This window comes from Strongylocentrotus purpuratus, unplaced genomic scaffold, assembly GCF_000002235.5.
Source record: "Strongylocentrotus purpuratus isolate Spur 01 unplaced genomic scaffold, Spur_5.0 spur5_scaffold_2, whole genome shotgun sequence".
Lineage (NCBI taxonomy): Eukaryota > Metazoa > Echinodermata > Echinoidea > Camarodonta > Strongylocentrotidae > Strongylocentrotus > Strongylocentrotus purpuratus.
In genome coordinates, this window is record NW_022145605.1 from 16,435,076 (window position 1) to 16,457,204 (window position 22,129).

General features: G+C 36.9%; 1 protein-coding gene across 4 annotated transcripts in view; it reads right to left on the minus strand.

Moving 5' to 3' along the window:
* The window catches only part of LOC593481 (kinesin-like protein KIF18B), a 35,246-nt gene extending 13,249 nt beyond the window's left edge, over positions 1-21,997 (minus strand). For 3 of the 4 annotated variants that reach the window (XM_030991808.1, XM_030991809.1, XM_030991807.1), the window contains exons 1-6: positions 21,522-21,997; positions 7,982-8,068; positions 6,566-6,644; positions 5,000-5,194; positions 4,325-4,462; positions 168-303 (exon numbers count right to left, since the gene is read on the minus strand). In XM_030991808.1, coding sequence (XP_030847668.1) covers positions 168-303; positions 4,325-4,462; positions 5,000-5,194; positions 6,566-6,644; positions 7,982-8,068; positions 21,522-21,982 — 1,096 coding nt within the window. In that variant the 5' untranslated portion in view covers positions 21,983-21,997. Of the gene's footprint in view, positions 1-167; positions 304-4,324; positions 4,463-4,999; positions 5,195-6,565; positions 6,645-7,981; positions 8,069-11,012; positions 11,531-21,521 lie in introns of those variants that run through there. The other variant, XM_030991810.1, reaches the window with a different exon arrangement.
* Between the last annotated feature and the right edge of the window lie 132 nt (positions 21,998-22,129).

Here is a 22,129-nt window from a genome sequence, read left to right on the forward strand (position 1 = left end):
AAAATGTGTTGAAACCTGGCAGTTTATCGAAAATTCAAAACGCCAGATATAAAACAGTAAGATCATCTTTTCTTACATTTCCCTTGCAGTGGTATATCGAGTATTAAAGTATTGTTTTATGATATCTTTAACTCCAAACAGGTTCTATAAAATGGCGGTGTTCTTACCTTCCTCAAGTACTGCTATCATATCATCTAGTGTTTCACATTCCATGGTGAAAAGATTCTCAACGTAGAACCCTTTATCCTTGGACCACCTCACTGGTAAAGAGTCTTTACCCGTTAGATTCAGAAGGTCTTTAACCTATCAAAATATTATGAGAAAAGGAAATAGATTAGTTATGTCATGCATAAAATGAATTGAATACAAATCTTAGTCTTTAAATATCACATTGCACACATTATTAAAGATAAGGTAAATAAATGTTGTGAGATCAATCCTGTTCTTTGAGCTTGAAGTATATATATTCTTATCAAATTAGGAACTTGTTCCAACACCAGGGGAGTGTTTCACAAAGAATAAGATTGACTCTAACTTAGACTTAATTATGGCAGACCGTTCATGCCACCGTTTGCTCTCACCATTATGATCTATAGATTATATTTTTCCTTCAATAATGAATTATCAAAATATGTAAATTCTGTAGATTAATTTTGTGACCATGCTTTGTATGTCCTTTGAGAGACCAATGCCAGTAAATGGTAAGAGCAAACAGTGGCATGAACGGCCTGCTATAATAAAGTCCAACTTAAAGTCAATCTTAGTCTTTGTGAAATCACTGTTACCGGTATACAGGTACATGTCCCGGTGAGTTAGAAATACAATGACAATTACAATGATCATTCAGTTTAGAAATATACAGTAGGTAGTACAGTTGTATAATCTTGCCTCTAGTACACTGTACATGTGCATGTACATGGACATATCTATAAACTTTATGTTTTACCAATTAACGTGCATCTCGTCAAGTAAATTACATGTACTTCGAAAATGATGAAAATGGCAACAGAGAGAAACCCACTGTATGAGTTAATGGCCATATAAATGTTCAGTTTCAAAAATCAATAGAAGTGCACACAATGGTCATTTGTGCTCATCTACATAATAATGTATGAGCTCTAAAAGTTGATTTATCATAGGGCTGAGCATGACAAAACTATCCCATGGGACACATTCTCACCATGGTTACTAATATAAACAAATAACCGAGAGACCTACTTCTAGTGACAAGTAGGATACAGAGGTCACTAAAACAAGAGATATGTGCCTGTTTATTTTGATATATATATATGTAACATACCGTATACAATATTCAACCATGTACATGTTTGTTCATGTACTAGGCATTTCGATAGACATGATAAGATAAAAACTATTGTGCTTAATGTAAAAGATAAAATTGAAGACATACTGTTCTTATCTCATTATAGATAATCTTCTCTGAGGCAATTGATCTTCTGGGGAAAGAGTTGGAATCTTACAAAATACTACACATTGTGACAATTACATTTGTACACAGATAGTGTACTTAAATTTGATAAGGGAATACAGATGATACATCATTGGCAATAAAAAAAAATACTTAGATTTGTGAGTTAAAGTGTTCCTTTTTTCCCAGCGTTTCCTACTTTTCCCTTTTATTCATGTCTTTCTGGGTTTTTTTTTTCCATATTTTTATTTTCATTCTCATAACTTCCAATTCTCCATTTGATCCTTCTTTTCCCTTTTCTCCGCAGGTCTTCCACCAGTTTCTTGTTAATTATCTAATCTTTTCTTCTTTAAAAGACAAACCGTCCACTGGGGATACATAAATTTGTAAGTCTTCATCATTTCTGTAAATGTGAATCTGCTTGTTTACATACTGTACAGAATGTCAAAGAAACTTACCATTGATGGTAACTACCATGGAAACCTTGATTTTGATTGGCTGTTGAGCCCTGTTACCATGGTAGTGCCATTGATGGCACAGTTCCCATCAATGGTAAGTTTTATGCAACAGGGCCCGAAAGAGATGGACAGTGGTAATTAAAGCTGCTTAGAGTGTAAACCTTGGTGCAAACACAGACCAATTTCCTGGACTACATGTAGGATCTCAGAGTGTTGACACAGACAGTTACATATGTACAATGAATGGAAGATGGACAATTAGGCATTTAGTGAGGATTAACTAGCACTCCATGCACCAGTGAAATTGTAAGCACCAGCTGCATACCTGTACATGTAATGATACTGTTGCATAAAATAGTTTATATACCATTTTATGCAACAGTAGTAGTTTATTCTAATGCAAAATCATGAACTGCTACTTTGCAGCACGTCTCTTTACTACACACTTGAATAAATATGTGATGATATTATTCAAATTCAACAATTAAAAATAACAAACTCTTTTAAAATCTCTTACCCCTGCAGAAAAGTACAAAGAGGGAAAGTCCATGTATTTGGTTTTAGTATTCATTAGTCTATTAGGCTATTTACAAGTAACATATTTGTGCAGAGTAGACACCTTTGATTCTTTAAGTACACACTTGAGAATTGTGTCTGGTAGTTGATAAGTTTGCTTAACAAATAGACATACTAGCTCTAATACCGTGCACAAATAAGAAGAGATTCTCAAGTAAACTACTACACGTGTATATCATTCATTGGCACATGTATTTACAATTGAAAGGAAAGCTCCTTCTTCTTTTCTTTTTTCCTTTCCTTCTCAGATCATCCCCTTCTACATGTAACTATGTGCCATCACTGTGAAGTAAACAATATTACAAATAAATGGCATGGAATTGTAAATTTATTAGATTTCAGAGTCGGAAGTTTTTACTGAAATCATTGAAGAAGAGATGCACTTGATAAGTTGATATCCAATATCCAATCTAAAGATATTAATTGGTTTTGAGTTTTGAATGATTTTTAAAAATGATTTTAAGACAGTAAAATCTAAAAAGTCAAAGTAATTTACCATAATTTATATACCTCTTATCCTCATACAACTGTTCTTTCTCTATCTCACAGAATGAAAATAATTGTGTGGGTTATAAAACAACATGACAATGTCATACCTGCCAACATTTGAAAATGAGAATTAAGAATTTTTAGCATAGTACTGTATGTCTTCGAAAATAAGAAATCTGTACCCTTAACAGGCATTCGCACATGCAGCGGCAGTGTAACTGGCAATACGCGGTAAATCTGTGCAAAAAAGCGAATACAAATTCACTGCTCAATCATGCAGCCCTTCAACGCACACAATACATGAACTCTCACATCGCGGCATTTGATAAAACGAGCTTAATTCGGCTTAAGCAACAACAACAACAACAAGAAGTCAACAAACAAAAAAATTGAAATTTTGAAAATCCGGAATCTCCCGCATTTTGGGGTCCTAAAAATCCAGAAAAACGGGATATTCCGGATTATTCGGGAGGGTTGGCAGGTATGCAATGTCAAAGAAATTGCCACAGCATTTTCTTTCTTGTGTACTTATTGTGAAAAAAAGCATTAGGGTACTACAGGTGTAGAAATCATGTACATACATCTTTTAGATCATGCATTGCATTGCTGCATAGCAAGAAAACTAATCTCTTAACTAGAAAAGAACGGTCTTTGTTTCCACAACACACAGAAGTACTTATAAAAACAGACTATCAACTTCACTGTTTCAATAGGAACACAACAATGCTCCATCCCTTTGTAGGGGGTCTATTCATTCAGACCATACACTCCACGCCTTTGAAATCAAAAGTTTCCTTTCTTTGGTGGTGTACAGGAGCATGGATGCAGGCACAAATCACAGTCAATTAGGCGTAATTTAAAGCCAGGGTAGAACAGTGTGGTACATGTAGTTGTTTGATGGCTCCATGACAACCTTAATAGTTTGATTCCTGTGGCTTCAACATTCAAAAACTCAAATTCAAGATTTATAGTAAAATGAGAGGTCTGCTATGATTTGTTTCAAACCTTAAGTATAAGCATTGGCATTTCCCTTAATATAAAGGCTTCCTTCTCTCCCTCCCTCTCTCTCTCTCTCTCTCTCTCTCTCTCTCTCTCTCTCTCTCTCTCTGTTCCCCCTTCTTCCTCCCACCCTCTATCCATTTCTACCTTTTGTAGAGGGGGAGGGGGTTCACAAGAGTCCCTTGACATACATGAACTTAAATTCCATAGATACATCAATATATCATTACACCTCAATATCCTAACTTTCAACAAAATCCCATTAAAAGCATGTGGTGTTCTCTACTATAACATTAGTCTATCTTCTCAAACTCTTTCCCAGCTTTTCTAAAGGTGTCTTGTTTCTTTGATAGAGAATATACTACTGTCTTACCTGTTCATTGTAGATCTCTAAGTATGATGTTTTGATGAAGAAAGAAGCCTTCGTTCTGAGTCTGATCATATCAAAGAGGTAGACTAGAGAGTGTTGGATCAAACCCCATGCACTCGTATTCTGATAACGTTGCCCATCCTGAATATATCAACAATAATGTGGAATATTAATGAATATATGTAAAAACAAATTAATGACATTATTTTTTAGCTCTTGTTGCAGAAAGGAAATTGGAATGAAAGTTATTGAAAATTGTCTCACAATGTTCAGCTTTCATCAAAAGAATCGTGAGTAGCATTATTACGATTTTCTGATGTTCCCTCCACGGACTAAATTCAACAAAAACAATGAAACTACAAATGGGCTTTTAAGTGTAAGTGGTGAAATAAACATATAAAGTACATGTACAGTGTACATGTATATACACTTACTGTCTGTAGGGTATATAAGCCTGGTATGATGACAACACGAAGCTGATGATGAAGTAAACATAACACTGGAATATGTGGGATATTTATTCTTCACTGAAATAAAATGTCAAATCGACTTATAAAACACTGACAATATCCTTGATGTTTGTACATATATCTGAAGAATGTATGTCATAAAGCTCAGTTTTATTTGGGGCCCTCAGTTAATCATTATCATAGAAACTTAATAAAAACTCTATCCCACCGATTTCAGTGGCCCTGTGATGGTGAACGTCTTTCCGGACCCTGTCTGGCCATAGGCGAAGGCTGTGCAGTTGTAGCCTTCGAGGGCCATGTCAACAAGCTTCTTCATGCCACACTCCTCCAGGACGTCCTGCTGTGTAGCTTCCCCATCAAAGACATGGTTGAAGGTGAACTGTTTGTTTTTATCTGCTTCCACCTTCAAAGATACCATAGAAAAGTACAGTCAAACCTGTCAGCAACCACCCAAGAGAAACACAAAAAGTGGTCTTCGTACACAGGTTTCTTTAGTACATGTTTCAATGAGAACCATTTTCAAGGGAAACAAAAAATGTGGGCCTTGTTGACTGTACTACTACATGTACATGTATAATGTGGTTATTTATCTTCAAGAATGATACCTTAGCAACAACGACAAGACCGACACCAGACAGTATACAGACCGAACAAAACATTACATTACTGCCCATGGCAAAGGACCGGTTAGTGTGGAGTTGGTTTGGCAGTGTGACTGAGGTACTACTAACTCTAAAAATAAAGGCCTATTAATTTCCTTCTCAGAAGATATAATTTTTTTTTAAAGAGATGTAATATACATGCTGTCAAAATATTCTGAAAGAATTCAGCTGAAAGATCAAACCAGCTACAATCTCCACTCAAAAATGTAATATCTGCGGCATGAATACAAGAACTGTGATCGCCTAAACATATCCAAACATTGACAAACAACACTAAAGTAAACACTTTTAATAAGCTTCATTATACAAAAATATAAAATATAAAGAACCTGAATAATCATTGTGTTCCAGGTACCGGTAATCTACAAATGTACACATGTATTTTTAAATGCTCAGAAAATTAATAGGAAATTAAATTAAAAATTCAATTCACTGCCATGTTAAATTTCAAAAATTCAGATAAATCAAATTTGATTCTCATTGCCCACAAACTCCAAGCACAAATATCAATTAGAGTAAGGCTTTAACATCATAAATTAGTGCTTCCACTTTCATTTAAACTACTATGTACATGTAGTACACAAAAGAACCTGCAGAAAATTAGGTCTTTAAAAAAGTGGTGGTCGAGACTACGTTTTAATTTAGCACACTGTTCCTAATAAATGCCATGATAGATTCAAACAAATGCAGGACACCAGGACATCTTTAGTTCTGCATCCAGAGCAGATGTTACAATTATGGTTCCACATAAAACATATAATACAATATGATAAGGAACTAGAGAAGGCAAGGATTTCAAATAATTATTTGCTCATGAAAAATTAAGTGTTTATACACATATAAATATAAATGTATCTGAAGGTTAACAATGGTAAACTAAACTCTTTGAATTCATTGCAATGCATGTAGGCCAACATCATTACATATTCTCTCATTCCATGCCCACTGGAGAAACAGCCAGCACAAATATATTTCATGAGCATCTCCTTATTGAATTTGATTCAATATGGCTTGGATAATTTCTTTGCAGGCAGTGCTGTGATCTAATTATTTCAAATAATTTGATTTTCTGACTTTTCAGCCTTCTACTCACATTTGTAGCATGCACTTACCAATAGACTTTGCGGGTTTTGTACAAGGACCACATTGCGATCTCCCCTCTTGGTCTCCTGATCACTAAGAGGCCGTACTCTGTCAAAATAGCAACAAAGTGTGGGTAATCAAAAGTGCATACATGTATATTTCTTTTTACTTTCTTAAGCAGTATTATCCCCTTCTGGTATACCACATTTCTGAACAATTATTAATTGAACTTTGAGGTGTCAGTTTCATAGATTTTATCCTTTGTTTCATTGTTAAATTCTAAGAAATGTCTTCTATGGGTACACTGTACTTAACAATGCAAATAGGTTTTGTTTATTGAATCATTGTCGTTTTTATTTGTTTTGTTATCTTTTTTTCAGGAAGAAAATTGATCCACTCTAATTTCAAACAAAGTGCACAAATTTTCTCATTCTGAAATATTGAATTAAAAAAACATAGTCTCTCTCTATCAGATAAAATATAATGATAATTCAAATAAAAAGAAAAGAAGGAAATAATTTATATTTCAATACAAATACTCCCTAAAAGGCTAATGAACACATTGGCCTATCAAAGTATACATGTACCATGGCATAGAAGGAGCATAATTCCATTACAAATTTATCACTTGATTGCCAACTTCCTGCTGATGAAAACCTACTCTTTGGTATCGATGAAAGTCATCAATAAATCAACATTTTTTGTCTGTGCCATGTTTGATGTCAAACTTGTGTTTATATGTTGATGGGCAAATTGCTCCCATTTCTGTAATTGCAAGACTGTTTAATAGCAAGTCATTTCCACCATGACAAATGCAAGTTCAGTATCGAATGGCTTCATTATTACGCCAAGTTTATATTTCCCCCCAAATCAAACAAATAAATAAAAAAGGTATCTATCTGTCCATCTATCGTGCATGAAGCAATTAAAATGAAATTCACCCATCACACCGCCAGGTGATACTTCTCATTCATTCCCCACGATCTAGCTTCTATTTAGGGAAGCGATCAATCACCGCTTCACACCGAGCAGCTGAAAATCAGCAAGATTTGCATTGTGCAACTCTACTGGCCTTGAAAGATCCTTGCTGACAATCAAACCACCTGAGAAAGACATCTTCATGATTTCACTGAAATGACTTCTGCCTTTAGCTTTTCTAACTTTTCTACTCCAATTTTTTAATCTTTTTTTCATCTCTTTTTTTTTTGTCACACAGGATTATTTTTAGCTCCGATACGAGAATCGTCGCTCCTTTGAGTGCTGAGAAGTCTGAAGCATTAAAAGTGCAAGAATCAATCAATTTGAAAACTGTTGTTCACTTTCACCGTTTCACAACAAGTAATAAACAGATAAAAAAATAGATCTACAATGTACACTCGTGTCTATACACATACTATATTTATACTCTATGCACATTGTACATTGCAAGTTTGAAATTGACTTACCTTACAACCACACTGACATTTGCACTACCCCCATCTTCTATCTCTCCATCTTCAAGCTGTGAATCAGATGCTGATACTAATGTACTCCTGTTAGTAAAAAATAAAACAGATGGAAATACATGTAATTTTAATAAAAATGTGGTTTTAAAAAATTACTGAATTGCTTTATTTATATTTATGTACATTTTTTTTTGGGGGGGAGGGCTTGAATCAAAACAATTTGTTTTATTTACACAACATATTCATGTACAGGTGAACCTCAAGACTTACAGTAGGTCTAGCCTAGATATTTTTTAATGTTTTTCTTTTTTTCTCCCCTACCCCCCCCCCCACCCCTCCTTTCTTTCTTTCTCTCTCTCTCTCTCTCTCTCTCTATCTCTTCGTTTCCATAATTTCTGTTAAAAGTTTTCCTTCTCCTCTTGTTAAATATATCAAGAAAAACAGTTATATAACATTCTTTGTGAGTAGATGAATTACATTATGGGTCCATGCTTTGATCAGTCTCTGCAAATTTGTAATTACCGGTAATTAAACAAACAAAAATGATCGAGGGCAGATACACTTGTTGCAAATCCAACCGTCAGGTTAACTGGTCAACATGAAAGAAAGTCCTTGCTCGCACAAGCCCTGCAGTAGTAATGGTGTACAAAATAGCAATCAACATTTCATAGCTCCGTTTCCTTTGGTTACAATTGAGATTTACAACCGACTTGTACAGGCTAAACACAATAAGTTGATCTGCTTCAGCAATTTAAATGAAAATGTACATGTACGCTTGCTATAAACAATCCTTTTGAATTCTTTTGTGAAATGGACTGCAGTTTGATGAATAGGACCTGTTAACTATCCTTCAAATCCCTTCTCATATTATGGCTATTGAAAGAGGGACTGGTAATTCATCCGGATTGCTTTGGGCTGAATTACACTGATATTAGGGAGACAGAAACTTGAAGAAGCCATACAACAGTGTGTTTATTCATTGCCCTAAGTATTGGAGGGTAGGAGTGGGGAGAAAAAAATTAGCACAACTAAACTGTATCGATAACGTCCTAGAGTTATATTTCAGCATCCTCTGTCTATAAAATTTCAAAAGCATTGCAGGCCTACATTTTAATTAGGAAACGTTGTTGTGTTTTTTTTTGCAGCAAAAATACTTTACTTCCATTTGGAGGTCTACAACGACAGTTTGTTTAAATAAAGGCGAATGAGAGAATCTGATCAATGAATATTTGTTCACCCATACATTTGTTTGATAAAGTCTGCAAAAAATGTATCTGTCCACCATTTTTTTTATTTTTTTTAAGTCTCTCTTTTGGTTCCTGAAGAAATGAATGTAAATTCATAGAGGGTGCAAGTTCAAACATGATTCAAATAATTAATACACCACAGGCTTACATACAAATTTATGAGAAAATATTAACTACATGTACAGGTATGCTTATAAATATTGTACGTGTTGCTCAAAAAAAAAAATAATAATCTGGAAATGAAAAATTGTGTCTGATCAAAACTTTATTCAGAACTTTCTCACACTTGATTCTACTTTCCTTAAAACTGTCACTGATTCCTCATGCTGCTGACTTTTAAAAACCAGCATGATGCCAGTTTGGCTTACCGGTAGTCCCCTTTGACCTACATTACAAAACATGTTACTCGAATAAGGAACCATGACATTGAACATACATTACATGTGTAATTCTTCAACATCTACACTTTAAACTCATGATTTTGTAAAAGTTTTAAATGTACAGTAGGTATAATTCAACATGACATGCAGGGCCATAATCAATTTGGCCCTGTTACTAAACTGCCCGAGGATATCGTATCAATCTGACCTTTTAGGCTTCAAGTTCTACTGTTTGTTTTTTCTTTTCTATTATGAATTGGGCAGACAACTAAAATGATGAAGGTAAAGCCCCTTCAAGGTCTAACAAACAGTACATGTACACTTGACCAGCCTGCGGCTACAATTCAAAAAGTAGAGAAAATCCAACATTATGGCTTACAAAGTCATAGACCAAAAATTTCTGTCTCTTTCGTTCGTTAGCCTCTTACATGTACATGTATTTGGGTAGGGTAGATAAAGTATGAAGATACACCAACAACATGGTGGCCTGTACTTCAACAGAAGAAGGAGAAGAGTCGGCTCCTCTCTTTAATAGGAGCCGACCCTACCCAAATAAAAGAGGCCAACGAACGAAGAGACAGAAATTTCCGGTCTAACAAAGTCAATGCCAATCTAATCAGAGACCTACAAATCTAGTAGTAGGAGCACAATGTAATGTCAGCCACAGGTCTAGAGTGACAGTCTAGTAAGTAGTAAGTACTAGAATAGGCATGTGAGGTCCAAGATATTTCTGTTTCAGTTGTCAAAGCCTAGATCTAGATTCTACATCTATTCCTTTTCTTTTCTTTTCTGGTCAGTTTTTCAATAGATCTACGACTTCTTTTTTCTTTTTTTTCTTTTTTTTTGGGGGGGGGGGTCTAATGAGTAAAGTCAACGAGTTAAATTTAAAAGTTAAAAATTGAGACTACATTTTATAGACGTGACAACTAGATCTACAACTACATTACAAATGTACATGTAGATCTAGATCTAGAGTAAGACCTAGACCTTCTAGTGAGTACTTCTCTATAACTCTACCTATGAAAAATGCTTGAATGACCCAACATTCTGACAGTGACAGTGAATCACAGCAAGACTAGTCATTAGACTAGTCATTAGACTAACTCATTTAGGGTCATACTGTAAACTTTACAGTAGACCTATCAAAGAATTAGCATGATTATTTTAATCAAATTTTATTTGCTCATGCAACTTCAGACTCATATCAACATGACGACCAGAGGAGGAAGAACAAGAAGAAGAAGAAGACCATGACCAGAGGCAGAGTTTCAAATTCAGAATCAAGTCAAATTTAAACCATCATTGAAATTTTCTTAACTCTTTCCTTTATAAAATGTAATAATTTAATACGAAATCCCTGCCCTTTTTGCAGTTGTGAACGCGTAAGACAGAGGTTTTTCTCACCGACTAGATAGATGAGATAACCCTGAAAAACTCTGATATCTGGAATTAAGTTGTCCTTTCTTCCCGGTTCCCAATGGTGTATCAACAGGAGTGATGAAATTACTGTCCGAACCGGGAGAACCATCGTAGTCAAAATCATCAAAATTTATATCCATTGTGGGCTGGCTACCGTCTGGCATATTCTAGTAAAATGTCACAAGGTAAACAAGATGAATCCATGAAGATAATGACGAAAATTGCACATAGAACAGGTTCTTTTTCAAAGTTAGAGCTAACGTTTGCTAACTAACTGCTCCCAAGGTTAATCCGTGTTTCGATGTTGACTTTGGAAAACACTTGACTCACACGTTTTTTTTTCTACACACAAAATCCACATTCGCAAAGTGTGTGTGCGAGATATGAAGAGCAACTCCCATCCATTTTACCGTGCGTTGCTATGCTGCTCCAGGTATACGCTACGCTGAACTCCCGGTTGTTCATACCGGCTACACAAATTACCCCAACATTGGGGTGCTGCAAAATGGTACCCCACTGCCAAACTTTCTATCCATTGTGTGGTTATTTTGGTTAGCCCCAATCGTTAATCTATTCTTCTCCTTTGTCATTAAATCGATTTAGCCATAAAGAAGCTTATACGTTTTATCGGGATATTCTTACTTGGTTTTTCTTGCTTAAATGTTACAATTCTTTTTCAAACATAGTGTTGACTAATCATGCAAAGCAATACTTTGTCTCCATGTAAAACAAAGTTGGCAATTTCGGGGACAATTAAGAACTTTTGTTTTTCGGTCATTAACAAAATTCGGTCTCCATCTAATCAGGGACTTGGTATCCCAAGTCCCTGATCTAATGAAGCCAATGTTCTCCGACAAAGGAAACAAGGAGATTGTTTACTTTATTCTCCTGAAGAGTCTCAATACATTTCCCGCCTTCAAGGATAGCCTAATGATAATTATGAGAAAGACCTTGGGCGTGGGGGGGGGGGGGGGGGGGTGCCGGGTTGGTATATTATGTCCCCGGTCCTATTCCGTATGGTTCACTCGTATGATTTTTTTTTAAATGTATTTTAATGTATTTTATTTCAGGCGTACAGGAGTGAAAAACCACTCTTTTATGAGTCATTACAGGGATCACTTCGTTCTGGAGTGGAAATCAACCTCAAAGTTGCGAAATCCACTCTCAAAATGAATGATTTAAGCCATTACTTTGAAGTCGGGTGTCGCGCAATTTCAATTCCCAAAAACGAAATGATCCCTAATAAATATGACTGGAGAGGATTTTTTTTTGTTAAAGTTTTTATTAATCAATATCAAAGAACAATCACGATGAACAAAATATAAAAAAGTATTAAAGGAATGTGCCAATAGAAAAATGAATATGTAAACAAAGTCAATGAAATGCATATAATTATAAGAACAATGTCTTAATTCGTCTTATGAACAGCAATCACAATCTGTTCTCCACTTTTGAAAGTAACGGACAAGTTTACCCAATTCTTGGCTATTCTATATTCTAAATCTTTTTTGGACTTTATTAGTGCCTTATGTGAGGTCTCTCTGAATCTGCAACTATAAACATAATATTTAAACAGCAAAAAAGACATGCGTTCAGAATGTATCATCTTTAACCCAAACCCCCAACAAGAAGACCTGGGTGAATAATTTCACTTAAAGCATGGACTTATTAGTTGTCAACTAGAAAGTCCATGGTATAAGCATGCATGACCTCAGGCGCGTACGCAGGGGGGGGGGTGTTTGGGGGGTTAAACACCCCCCTTTGGTATTTTTATGTGTATAAACCCCCCTTAAAAACCCAAACCCTCCCCCCCCCCCCTTGGGTTTTTTTTGTGTCCTCTTACCCCCCCCCCCCCCCCCGCTTATTCAGCGGCTGGCTGAGTCGTTGCGATTTTTTGGGACCAAAAAAATGGGTCCTCTTACCCCCCCCCCCCCCCCCCCCCCCCCCCCCCCCCCCCCCCCCCCCGCTTATTCAGCGGCTGGCTGAGTCGATGCGAAATTTTCGGCCCGATTTAAAAATGTTAAACCTTGAAAAAAAAATCCTGCGTACGCGCCTGCATGACCTATTGTCTTGGCAGTGATTTGAACCCCTTGGCTTCTAATAGAAACACGCTGATTGCCTTGGCAAGTTATACCCCCCAAACCTTTCAATGACTAGTATTGCGGATCGAGATGTTTTTTTTGTTTTTTTTTTAATAATTTTTTTAAGTTTCACTTGTGCTGCATTTTTTTCATTGCTTTGTTTGTTTGTTCGTTTGATTTAAAGTGCTTAGAGAATGGCGAAAGCATAAATAAAGTCAGAATATTATTATCATTATCATCATAATGTTAGTCTATATTATTGTATTACCATCTTACTCTCTTAATTTACAGGACTTTGAAGTCTTTAAGATTTATTTAACTGAATACGACTAAAAGCTTTTAAAAACGAAATTGACTTCTGCAAATCAATATTTAAGGACTTAAACTTATCACCAATCAGACTGTTCGTAGATGATGATGATGTAAAACATTGCGCGCGCAGCCAAAAGTAAATGGTATAGGCCTAGGCCTATTTATGAGTTTATAAATTAAATCCATTTGACTTGAATAATCCATTCATATACTTGATATAATTAGTATCATTCCTGTTTAATTTCAAAAGATTTGTGCCAAGTTCAAAACATACTTGAACTTTCAAAAAATTAATCCTTCGGATTTAAAAATAAGTCTTAGAAATTTAAAGAGTATAGGGGGTGTTTTAAAAATATCTAAAAATGGATTTAAAAGCGAACAAACACACAAACAACGACCCCCTCCCTCCCCCCCCCCCCCCAAAAAAAAAAAAACACTCGCCGCATTCATAAATGGTGTAATGCAATGCCATTGTCAGTGGCGTGGCACAACACGCCTGACAGACTAAAATGATATACACGTTACACTCAACACGAATTACTTTCCCGTTGGCAAAATGTTCTCTTCGTTTTTAGATTAATGATGCCTTTTAATAAACATCACGCGGTTTTGACCTTGGTGAGACAAACAATCGTGTATTTCCAATCTAAAATTAAATCAAAAATGTTTCTCCTTCGTCCACAAATACTCGATGGCGTAGCTACGGAGCATCGAGTACGTGCCCCCCCCCGCCCCCGCCCCCCCCCCCCCCCCGACCACCACCACCACCAATACCACCACACACAATCTAATGGCGAAACTAAATTAAGAAAAGAGAAAAAGAGAGAGAACGGGCAGGCAAAACAAAATATATATGGAAAAGGGAGAAAACTTGGAGAAAAAGATAAAAAAAAAAACAAAAAAAAACGATACAACACCCCCTTTTGCACAATATTACGTATACAGGCATATACACCACGGGCGTAAGTTCTAGGGGATAAGGATATATTCCCCCTTCTTTTTTTTCTCTTCCCCCCTTTTGGTTTAGGAAGGGGAGATGGCCTTTGCCATACGAATCCTGAAAAGGGATCTCTATATGGCCTGTATACACAATATAATCCCACCCCACTTTTTCAGGAAAAGTGATCGTTTAAAACCAATCAATAAGATTGTTAACAATTTTGACAAAATGTATATAAGTGAATCATAAAAGTGGTGAAAAAAAAAACGAGAAAGAAAAAAAGAAAAAAGGAAAAAAAGAAAAGTAGTGAAAAATTCTCTTGGAAAGCTATTTAGAATATTCAAAAATCATTGAGTCCGATTCCATTAGAGGCATGCGGGTGTTCGCGAAAAAATATCGTACATTGATCATTACCCCCCCCCCCCCCCCTCCCAACACCTCTGAACGAAATACGCCACTGCTATCACGGGTATGCACCTTGTAACCTCGAGAGCGTGGACGGATATCCTCTTTTAATCGTCGTTCATAGGTAATTGGGGGAACGGATTAGCAAACAAGCACTAAGTGTCAATTATAGTGGATTCGCGAAATGGGCTCTAAAAGTCTAAGTGATGTACACTATACGGTGAGTAATTATCGTGATTTAACACTGGCCTTTATTAATCATGATACACCATTTTAGAGGAGTAAAGAGGTGTCAGTTTGCGTCATGGAATAGGGCATGAGGTAATCGGTACCATGGTAAAATGAATATTCAGTACTTTTTTAAGAAGAGAGATGCGTTAGATATTGATTCAGACATTAAATTTCATCTTTACCTTCTCATACTTTTTTTTTCTCTATTTCTTCTGCTATTGTTTATTTTGCGATGGTTCAGTAGTAGAGCAGTGGTCTTGTAATCGGGAGGTGCCGGGTTCAAAACCAAGTCGATGCGCCAATTGGTAAGGCATTGCTCTTCATTACTAAGTACCTCGGAGAGGACTTAAAACCGCCTGACCCGTGATTGCCTACTTATAAGCATACACATACATTCTTAGTAGTCAGGTAAAACAATCAAACAAACTTCTTTTTCTTAAAGGTAAAGACCAGTATTGGAAATTTCAAAAAATGAAATGGAAGCTCTCATTACCAATCATGTGAAAGAATATGTTTTGGTGCGAATGCCTTCACTTGTTTTCAAAACATGCTTTCAGTAAAACTTTATACATTTTTACACCCACCATGCACTATACGGTGTCCGGTAAACCAATAAACTTATCATTAATATGTCCTATTACTATGAAATAGGTTTTTAGTAATGTTTAACATCATTTCAATGCCATTATGATTGTGACCTATTATAAAATAGGTATATGTTTATGAAAGTCTGTTGAACATCATTTCAATGCAATAATACGAGGCCCATTATGAAATTGGTTTTAATAAATGTTTGTTTGACACCATTTTTATGCCTCGATATACAGTGTCTATAGGAAGAGGATTAAGTATGACGTGAATCCGGTGGTTGATAGCGTTTAAACATTGTTCCAGAAACGTCAGCTCAATTATCAACATGCATTAATAATGATATTTTTATTGTAATTAACTGCTCCGGTTACTTTGGTTTTAGCGCGGAAACGGTTTAATGAAACTGTAAGATAATATAATGTCTTTTTGACGTGAAAGACTACATGACTGAAGACGTGACCGAGGAATATCTAAATACCTCTGACCACTATTTTTTCTCGAATTCAAATAATTTGAATCTAATAAAAAAAATTCTTCGGCTGATATCATTGACTATGAGGGGATGTGTTGATTTGTTTTACTTAATTGTTTTCTTTTCTTTTCTTAACTCTATTTTTCGTTTTCATTTCTTTCATATTTGACTTGAATTGATGTTCATTTATTCCATATACATCAACATAATTACATTTACAATCTTATAACTTTAGCTGTATATGGTAATGACAGAATACAGAATAGGGATGTCTTAAGCATAAAAACTTGAAGTGACATCCTCTCGAAAATGAAAATATTCTTTTGGGGAGCTAAATATAGAGAAACACCTCAACCAAGGTACACACACACAAAATAAAATGGAAGAAGATTTAATTCATTTAAACCTATAGCGACAACCTTGGACCAGATTTCCAATTCCAAAACAAAATCACCACTCACCCCTATTGATTCCATTGATGCAAACATTGTTGTTATACATATTCGATCAATATCATTGTCTGTGGTTTATGATAAAAGCCAAACGTATATAATGCTTTGATTGAATGAATGATCACGAGAATCAAGAGATTTATTCGAGACCACAAGGCCTGAGGTTTCTTAATTGATTGCTTCATTTCGAAAAGACAAATGATTAATCGAAATCATCCAAGGTTAATGTTATTCTACAAAATCATCTACCTTGGAAAATTCGACTTGTTATTTGGATTAATATGGCTTTGATCCAACTCCTTAACAGAGGCGTAGCGTGCTTCCAGTCGGGGGGGGGGGGCAGGAGAGGGGAACTCGTACTATATACTTTGTGAATGAAATGTGAAAGAGCGGGAGGGCGTGGTAGGGGAGTCATATTTTCTTTTCACGTTTGTTTCCCTCTCATTCTCTCTATTTTCTATCATTTGCGTGTGGCCTTGTGGGAGGGTAATGTGTGTGTGTGTGTGTGTGTGTGTGTGTGTGTGTGTGTGTGTGCGTGTGTGTGTGTGTGTGAGAGTCTGTTTCATTCCGATAGGGGAAAGTGCCCCTGCCTCTATGCTACGCCACTCTCTTCGAGATTTTGTATTCGAACTTTATAGCGCTTTCATCAAACATCTTTTCACCAAATGGCGTAGCGTGCATCTTAATGGGGGGGGGGGGGGAGTGTACTCGCACTAAACTTTACAAATGAAATAGGAGCGGGAAAGCGTAAGCTGGGAATCATTTTTATCTCCTTTCCAAGCTGTTTTCCCCTCTCATATTGCATTTTTTTCTGTTTTATATCTACATTTTGCGTGTGGGGGCATGTGCGTGTGTGCGTAGTGGGTGTGGGTGTGTGGATGTGTCATCCGAAAGAAGAAAGTGCCCCTGCTTCTAAATTACACCACTTTCCTAAAGCTAAAATCAGTGTATCAATATACAGGCAGGATATTTAATTGTTTACACATTATAATGCGTTTTACATAATTAGCTATAGAAGTAATCCTGACCAACCGCATTGCAGATCTACTTTGAAATGATACCGGAAATGATGACGTTGAAAAGGTGTGTGCGTAGGCCTATATGACGTGGGCGAGCTCGAGGTGCGTTATACACCATTTGCCATTTTCCTAATAGTCAAGTAAAATGGGTGCAACGATTGTTTTAATCATTAGGACTAAGTGGAAGCAGGCGCGTACACAGGGGGGGGGGGGGGTTAAACCCCCCCCTCTTTGGTATTTTTCTGTGTGTAAACCCCCCCCCCTCAACCCTCCTAAATCCCCCCCCCCCCCTTTGCAATATTTTTTTTTGACCTAAAAAAGGTGACCTAACCCCCCCCCCTCCAACGGAGCAAAATGTCAAATTTTCAAATTTCAAGACCAAAAAAAAAAAAAAAAAGTGTGCTCTTCCCCCCCCCCCCCGCTTATTCAACGGTCGACTGGGTCATTGCGATTGTCCTCTTACCCCCTCCCCCCCCCCCCCCCCCCCCCTCTCTTATTCAGCGGCTGGCTGAGTCGTTGCGAAATTTTCGGCCCGATTTATTAATGTTAAACCCCCCCCCCCCCTTGAAAAAATCCTGCGTACGCGCCTGAGTGGAAGGGATATATTCTCGTAATAAATAGGACTTTTCTAGGTAGAGCGTAACAAATATATCAACCGCAATGAACAACTTATGAGTAGTGCAAACACACTTCAACGTTATCATTTGTTGCATTTAACAGAATTTGGTGAAAGTTAATCATCATTTTGAAGAAGTGATAACGTTATGGATGTTGGCAGGCGCGGATCCAGGATTTCTTAGGGGAGGGGGCCCAACTTTTTTTTTTTTTGCTCCCGAAAATTTGAAAATCGCGCCGGCCGAAAAGTCGCTCAGTGGGGGGGGGGGGGGGGGGGGGGGGAGGGGGGGGGGGGTACAGAGCACTTTTTTTTTTTTTTTTTTTTGCTCCCGAAAATTTGAAAAACGAGCCGGCCAAAAATTCGCTCAGTGGGGGGGGGGGGGGGGGGGGGGGTAGTGAGCACATTTTTTTTTTTTTGATCCTCAAAAAAATTTCAATTTGCACCCCCCTTGAGCGCCAGGGGGGGGGGCCCAACCCCCAAAAATCGTAAAAATCACGTGATTTTACATGATTTTTTTCTCAAGGGGGGGGGGGCCCGGGCGTCCCGGGCCCCCCCCCCCCCCCTGGATCCGCCACTGGATGTTGGCGGTGGCAGTGCACTAATATAAGCTATATGAGCCCATTCATAGGAATAATAAGCCCTACCATCATTATTTTTATGCAATGGAAATTAGACTAATCAGAGTCTACTGTATTTCAGCCCACACACCCCATTTCGAAGTATGTACGTGCAAAACTCCTACCACAAAATTATTCTGAAGTCTTCTCGACTAATAAACTGTACGCGAAACAAAGAGAGATACGGTAAAAGATTATAATAATTATTAGTGAAAGAGATTTGAAGAGAGAGAGAGAGAGAGAGAGATGCAAACATTGTTCTCAGAGATTCGAACAATATCGCTGTCGGTGGTTTATTTCGAAGTATGTACTTGCAAAACTCCTCCCCCCAATTATAAAGTCTTCTCCTTTAATTATACGCAAAACAAACTTAATACAAAGTCATGTAAATATATTATATATTTTTTTAACTTTGAAGAAAAAGACATCTGGAAGGTTTTAATAAAAACTCTTACTTTAGAGTTTAGCACTCCTTTTTTTATTATATCATGTGTTCCACGTGAGGATGTTTTCTTATAAATACTTCTTCTTTTTCTTCTTCTTCTTCCACTCCTGATATTTTAAAAACCTTTTTTTTTGTCTTCAAATAAACTTCCCTGTAATAAAATAACAAAGATATTCCCTCCAAATATGCTAAAGTTCAGACGGCAGACTATCACCATGCCATCGCAGCATTTTAATTCTAGGCGTTGTGGTAATATGTCAAGCGAAAAATAAAAAGAAGAAGCCTTTAAAAATGTTTGGCGCCTTTTGAAAATTAGCTTCCTCTGTCCGATGGTCCTAACCTATCGCGACAGGTGATACAATTGAAAAGATTTCTTTCTTCAATAGACCTCCCCGTCGCATCCGCCCTGGATCAGAGAAAAGAAAAGCACAGAGTGCTACCAGTCTCTTTCGTATGAAGATGTGAAACGATTTATGCATTTTCCTATTCGGTCAAGTACTCCCCTCTCTCTCTCTCTCTCTCTCTCTCTCTCTCTCTCTCCCTCTCTCTCTCTCGCTCACACACACTGCATATATCTCTCTGTCTTTAAAGATCTGATTAATTTAGCCTATAATAATTGATTAACATTATCTTTCATGTCTTTATCTTTCCTATTGCACTTTTGTATATATTTATCATGTATTTCATTTTTTTGCACAAGCTGCGCCTTTTTTTTATGGTCAAGTGGATTTGGCGCCTTACAAATCTTATGTATGTAAGTATTATTATCTATCTATCTCTGCATCCGTTAATCTGTCTCTTTCTGTGTCTTTCTTTCTCCTTTTATTCTCCGTCCATTTTGTGCCTTCTCTCGTTTTATTCCTTGTCGCTCTTCTCCCATCTCTCTTTTCCTCTTTCTTTCTATCACATTTTTTCATCGAGCGATAATTATCTGTTGTATCCCACTCCCTCTGCACCATTATGTTCCTTTCTGCACCCTCCCCCCCCCCCTCTCTCTCTCTCTCTCTCTCTTTCTTTCTCTCTCTCTCACTCACTATCCGTCACTCAAAGTATGTCGTTTAATGTCAAATGATTATGATCTCTATCCCTTTCGACGAGAAACACGTAACCAATATTTTATTATTTGTAATACCCATATAAGACACTTTAAACATGTTAAAACCGTTACCTAACCGTTTCATAAATGTAACCATCACTGTCGTAAAACATCGACAACCTAGCATATAATAATGTTATATTTTATTTTCTTACCGATATAATCAACAGCTTTCGTGACTTTATATAACGAACGTGAACATTAAAATGATAATTCAATAACTTTTCATAAACGAATGCTTTTCCTATATAGCTTCATGGTTTGACAGTTGATTTGTTTTCACTTCTACCCCCCCCCTTCTCTCTCTCTCTCTTTCTCACTCTCTCACTCTCTTTCCTTCTAATTCCTATTTTCACCTCTCCCCTCTTTTCCTTCTCCTGATATTCTAGGCTCTGTGTGTATTTTTGGTACACTGCACTGATTTTGATTTCTCTACATTACGAAGTGGAAATATGATATCAATACAATACAAATTTAGAATTAAAAAAAGAACCTCAAATAATAATAGGATCGTTTTCAATAATTCAATTTCATGTCTTGAGAGGTTCTGGTTGAAACTATTGGATTCACCCATAGTTTTAACCAGTACCTCGAAAAGAAGGCAGGGTATATTTTTTCTAAATCCTGCATAAACAATTAATTTTTCCAAAAATGCATACAAATGTTGTTTTTTTTTAAATTCCATTGAAAATTTGAATTTGAATTTTGATAAAATGTATTTCATTCAAACAATTATTATCCAAAATAATTTAAACAAAAAATAAAACTTTTGAAACATTTTGTTTTCAACTTCAAATAGTATTTTTTCAGAGCAACCTTAAAATGGTTGAACTATTTCTGGTCACGTGAAGAGCTCTCCACTAAGCCCCAAAGGTAATATTGCCACATGTCAAGTTGATATTCATTTGATAATAAAAGATTTTTTGTTCATTGCTTTCAAAATGTGCTTGACGAATATAAATTTAAAAAATAAGGAAAAATGGTACTGTAGGTAAAATGATATTGCCAAACAAGTCCTCAAAAAAGATCGCAAAGGCTTTAACGAAATCAATATGTTACGTAATCCGAACACTGATGAATTGGCATCTTTGCGATTGTCACGGATCGTGATAATAGTTCTTTACCAGGTTTCAGGTAGAAAAGTCCGTTTGTTTTGACATACTGAGTAAAATGTAAAATACTTTTTTGATCTTGAATAAAGGAAAAAGCATATTTACCATGAACTTTTGCTACTTCTGCGGCTCCTTTCCATACTCCAGCCAGGATTGTTTGGCCCGGGTCCCATGCCGTTTCCACTATTGCTCCACCAATTACTCACTCGATCCCCGCTCTCCTCACTTTGTCGTCTGCTCAAAAAAGTGCCTGTGCTAAGTGCATCAACGCTTAACCGCCTTCCTCCGGCTCGGGGCGAAAGTTGCTCTGGCGAAGGCTCAATGAAGGGGAGATCGAGAGCCACCGAAGTGTCCGACACCAACGAGCAACTCGAAGCTAGTGACAAAGTGCGAGTACGAGTGCGCGCCGGCGATGTGTCCGTCAATTTTGGCATCGCGGGGGAAGTGAGGGTGTTGATCGTGATGCCATTTTTGATCGGGGACGTCTTGGAGTCGTCTGCGCGTTTCACCTTCCGACCGTCTTGGTTTCGGGGCATTTTCTGGGGCTTTCTTGACTTTTCCGTCATGACGCAAGAAGCTGAAATTGAAGTGGTTGCCTCGGTTTAGAATTCCTGTAGGAAGTGAAGAAGAATAACCACTCGGTCAAAATAATTTAATCAGAACGTGTAGCCTAAGAGGAAAATAGACTCCTTAGTCTGTCAGAAGTCTTTAAA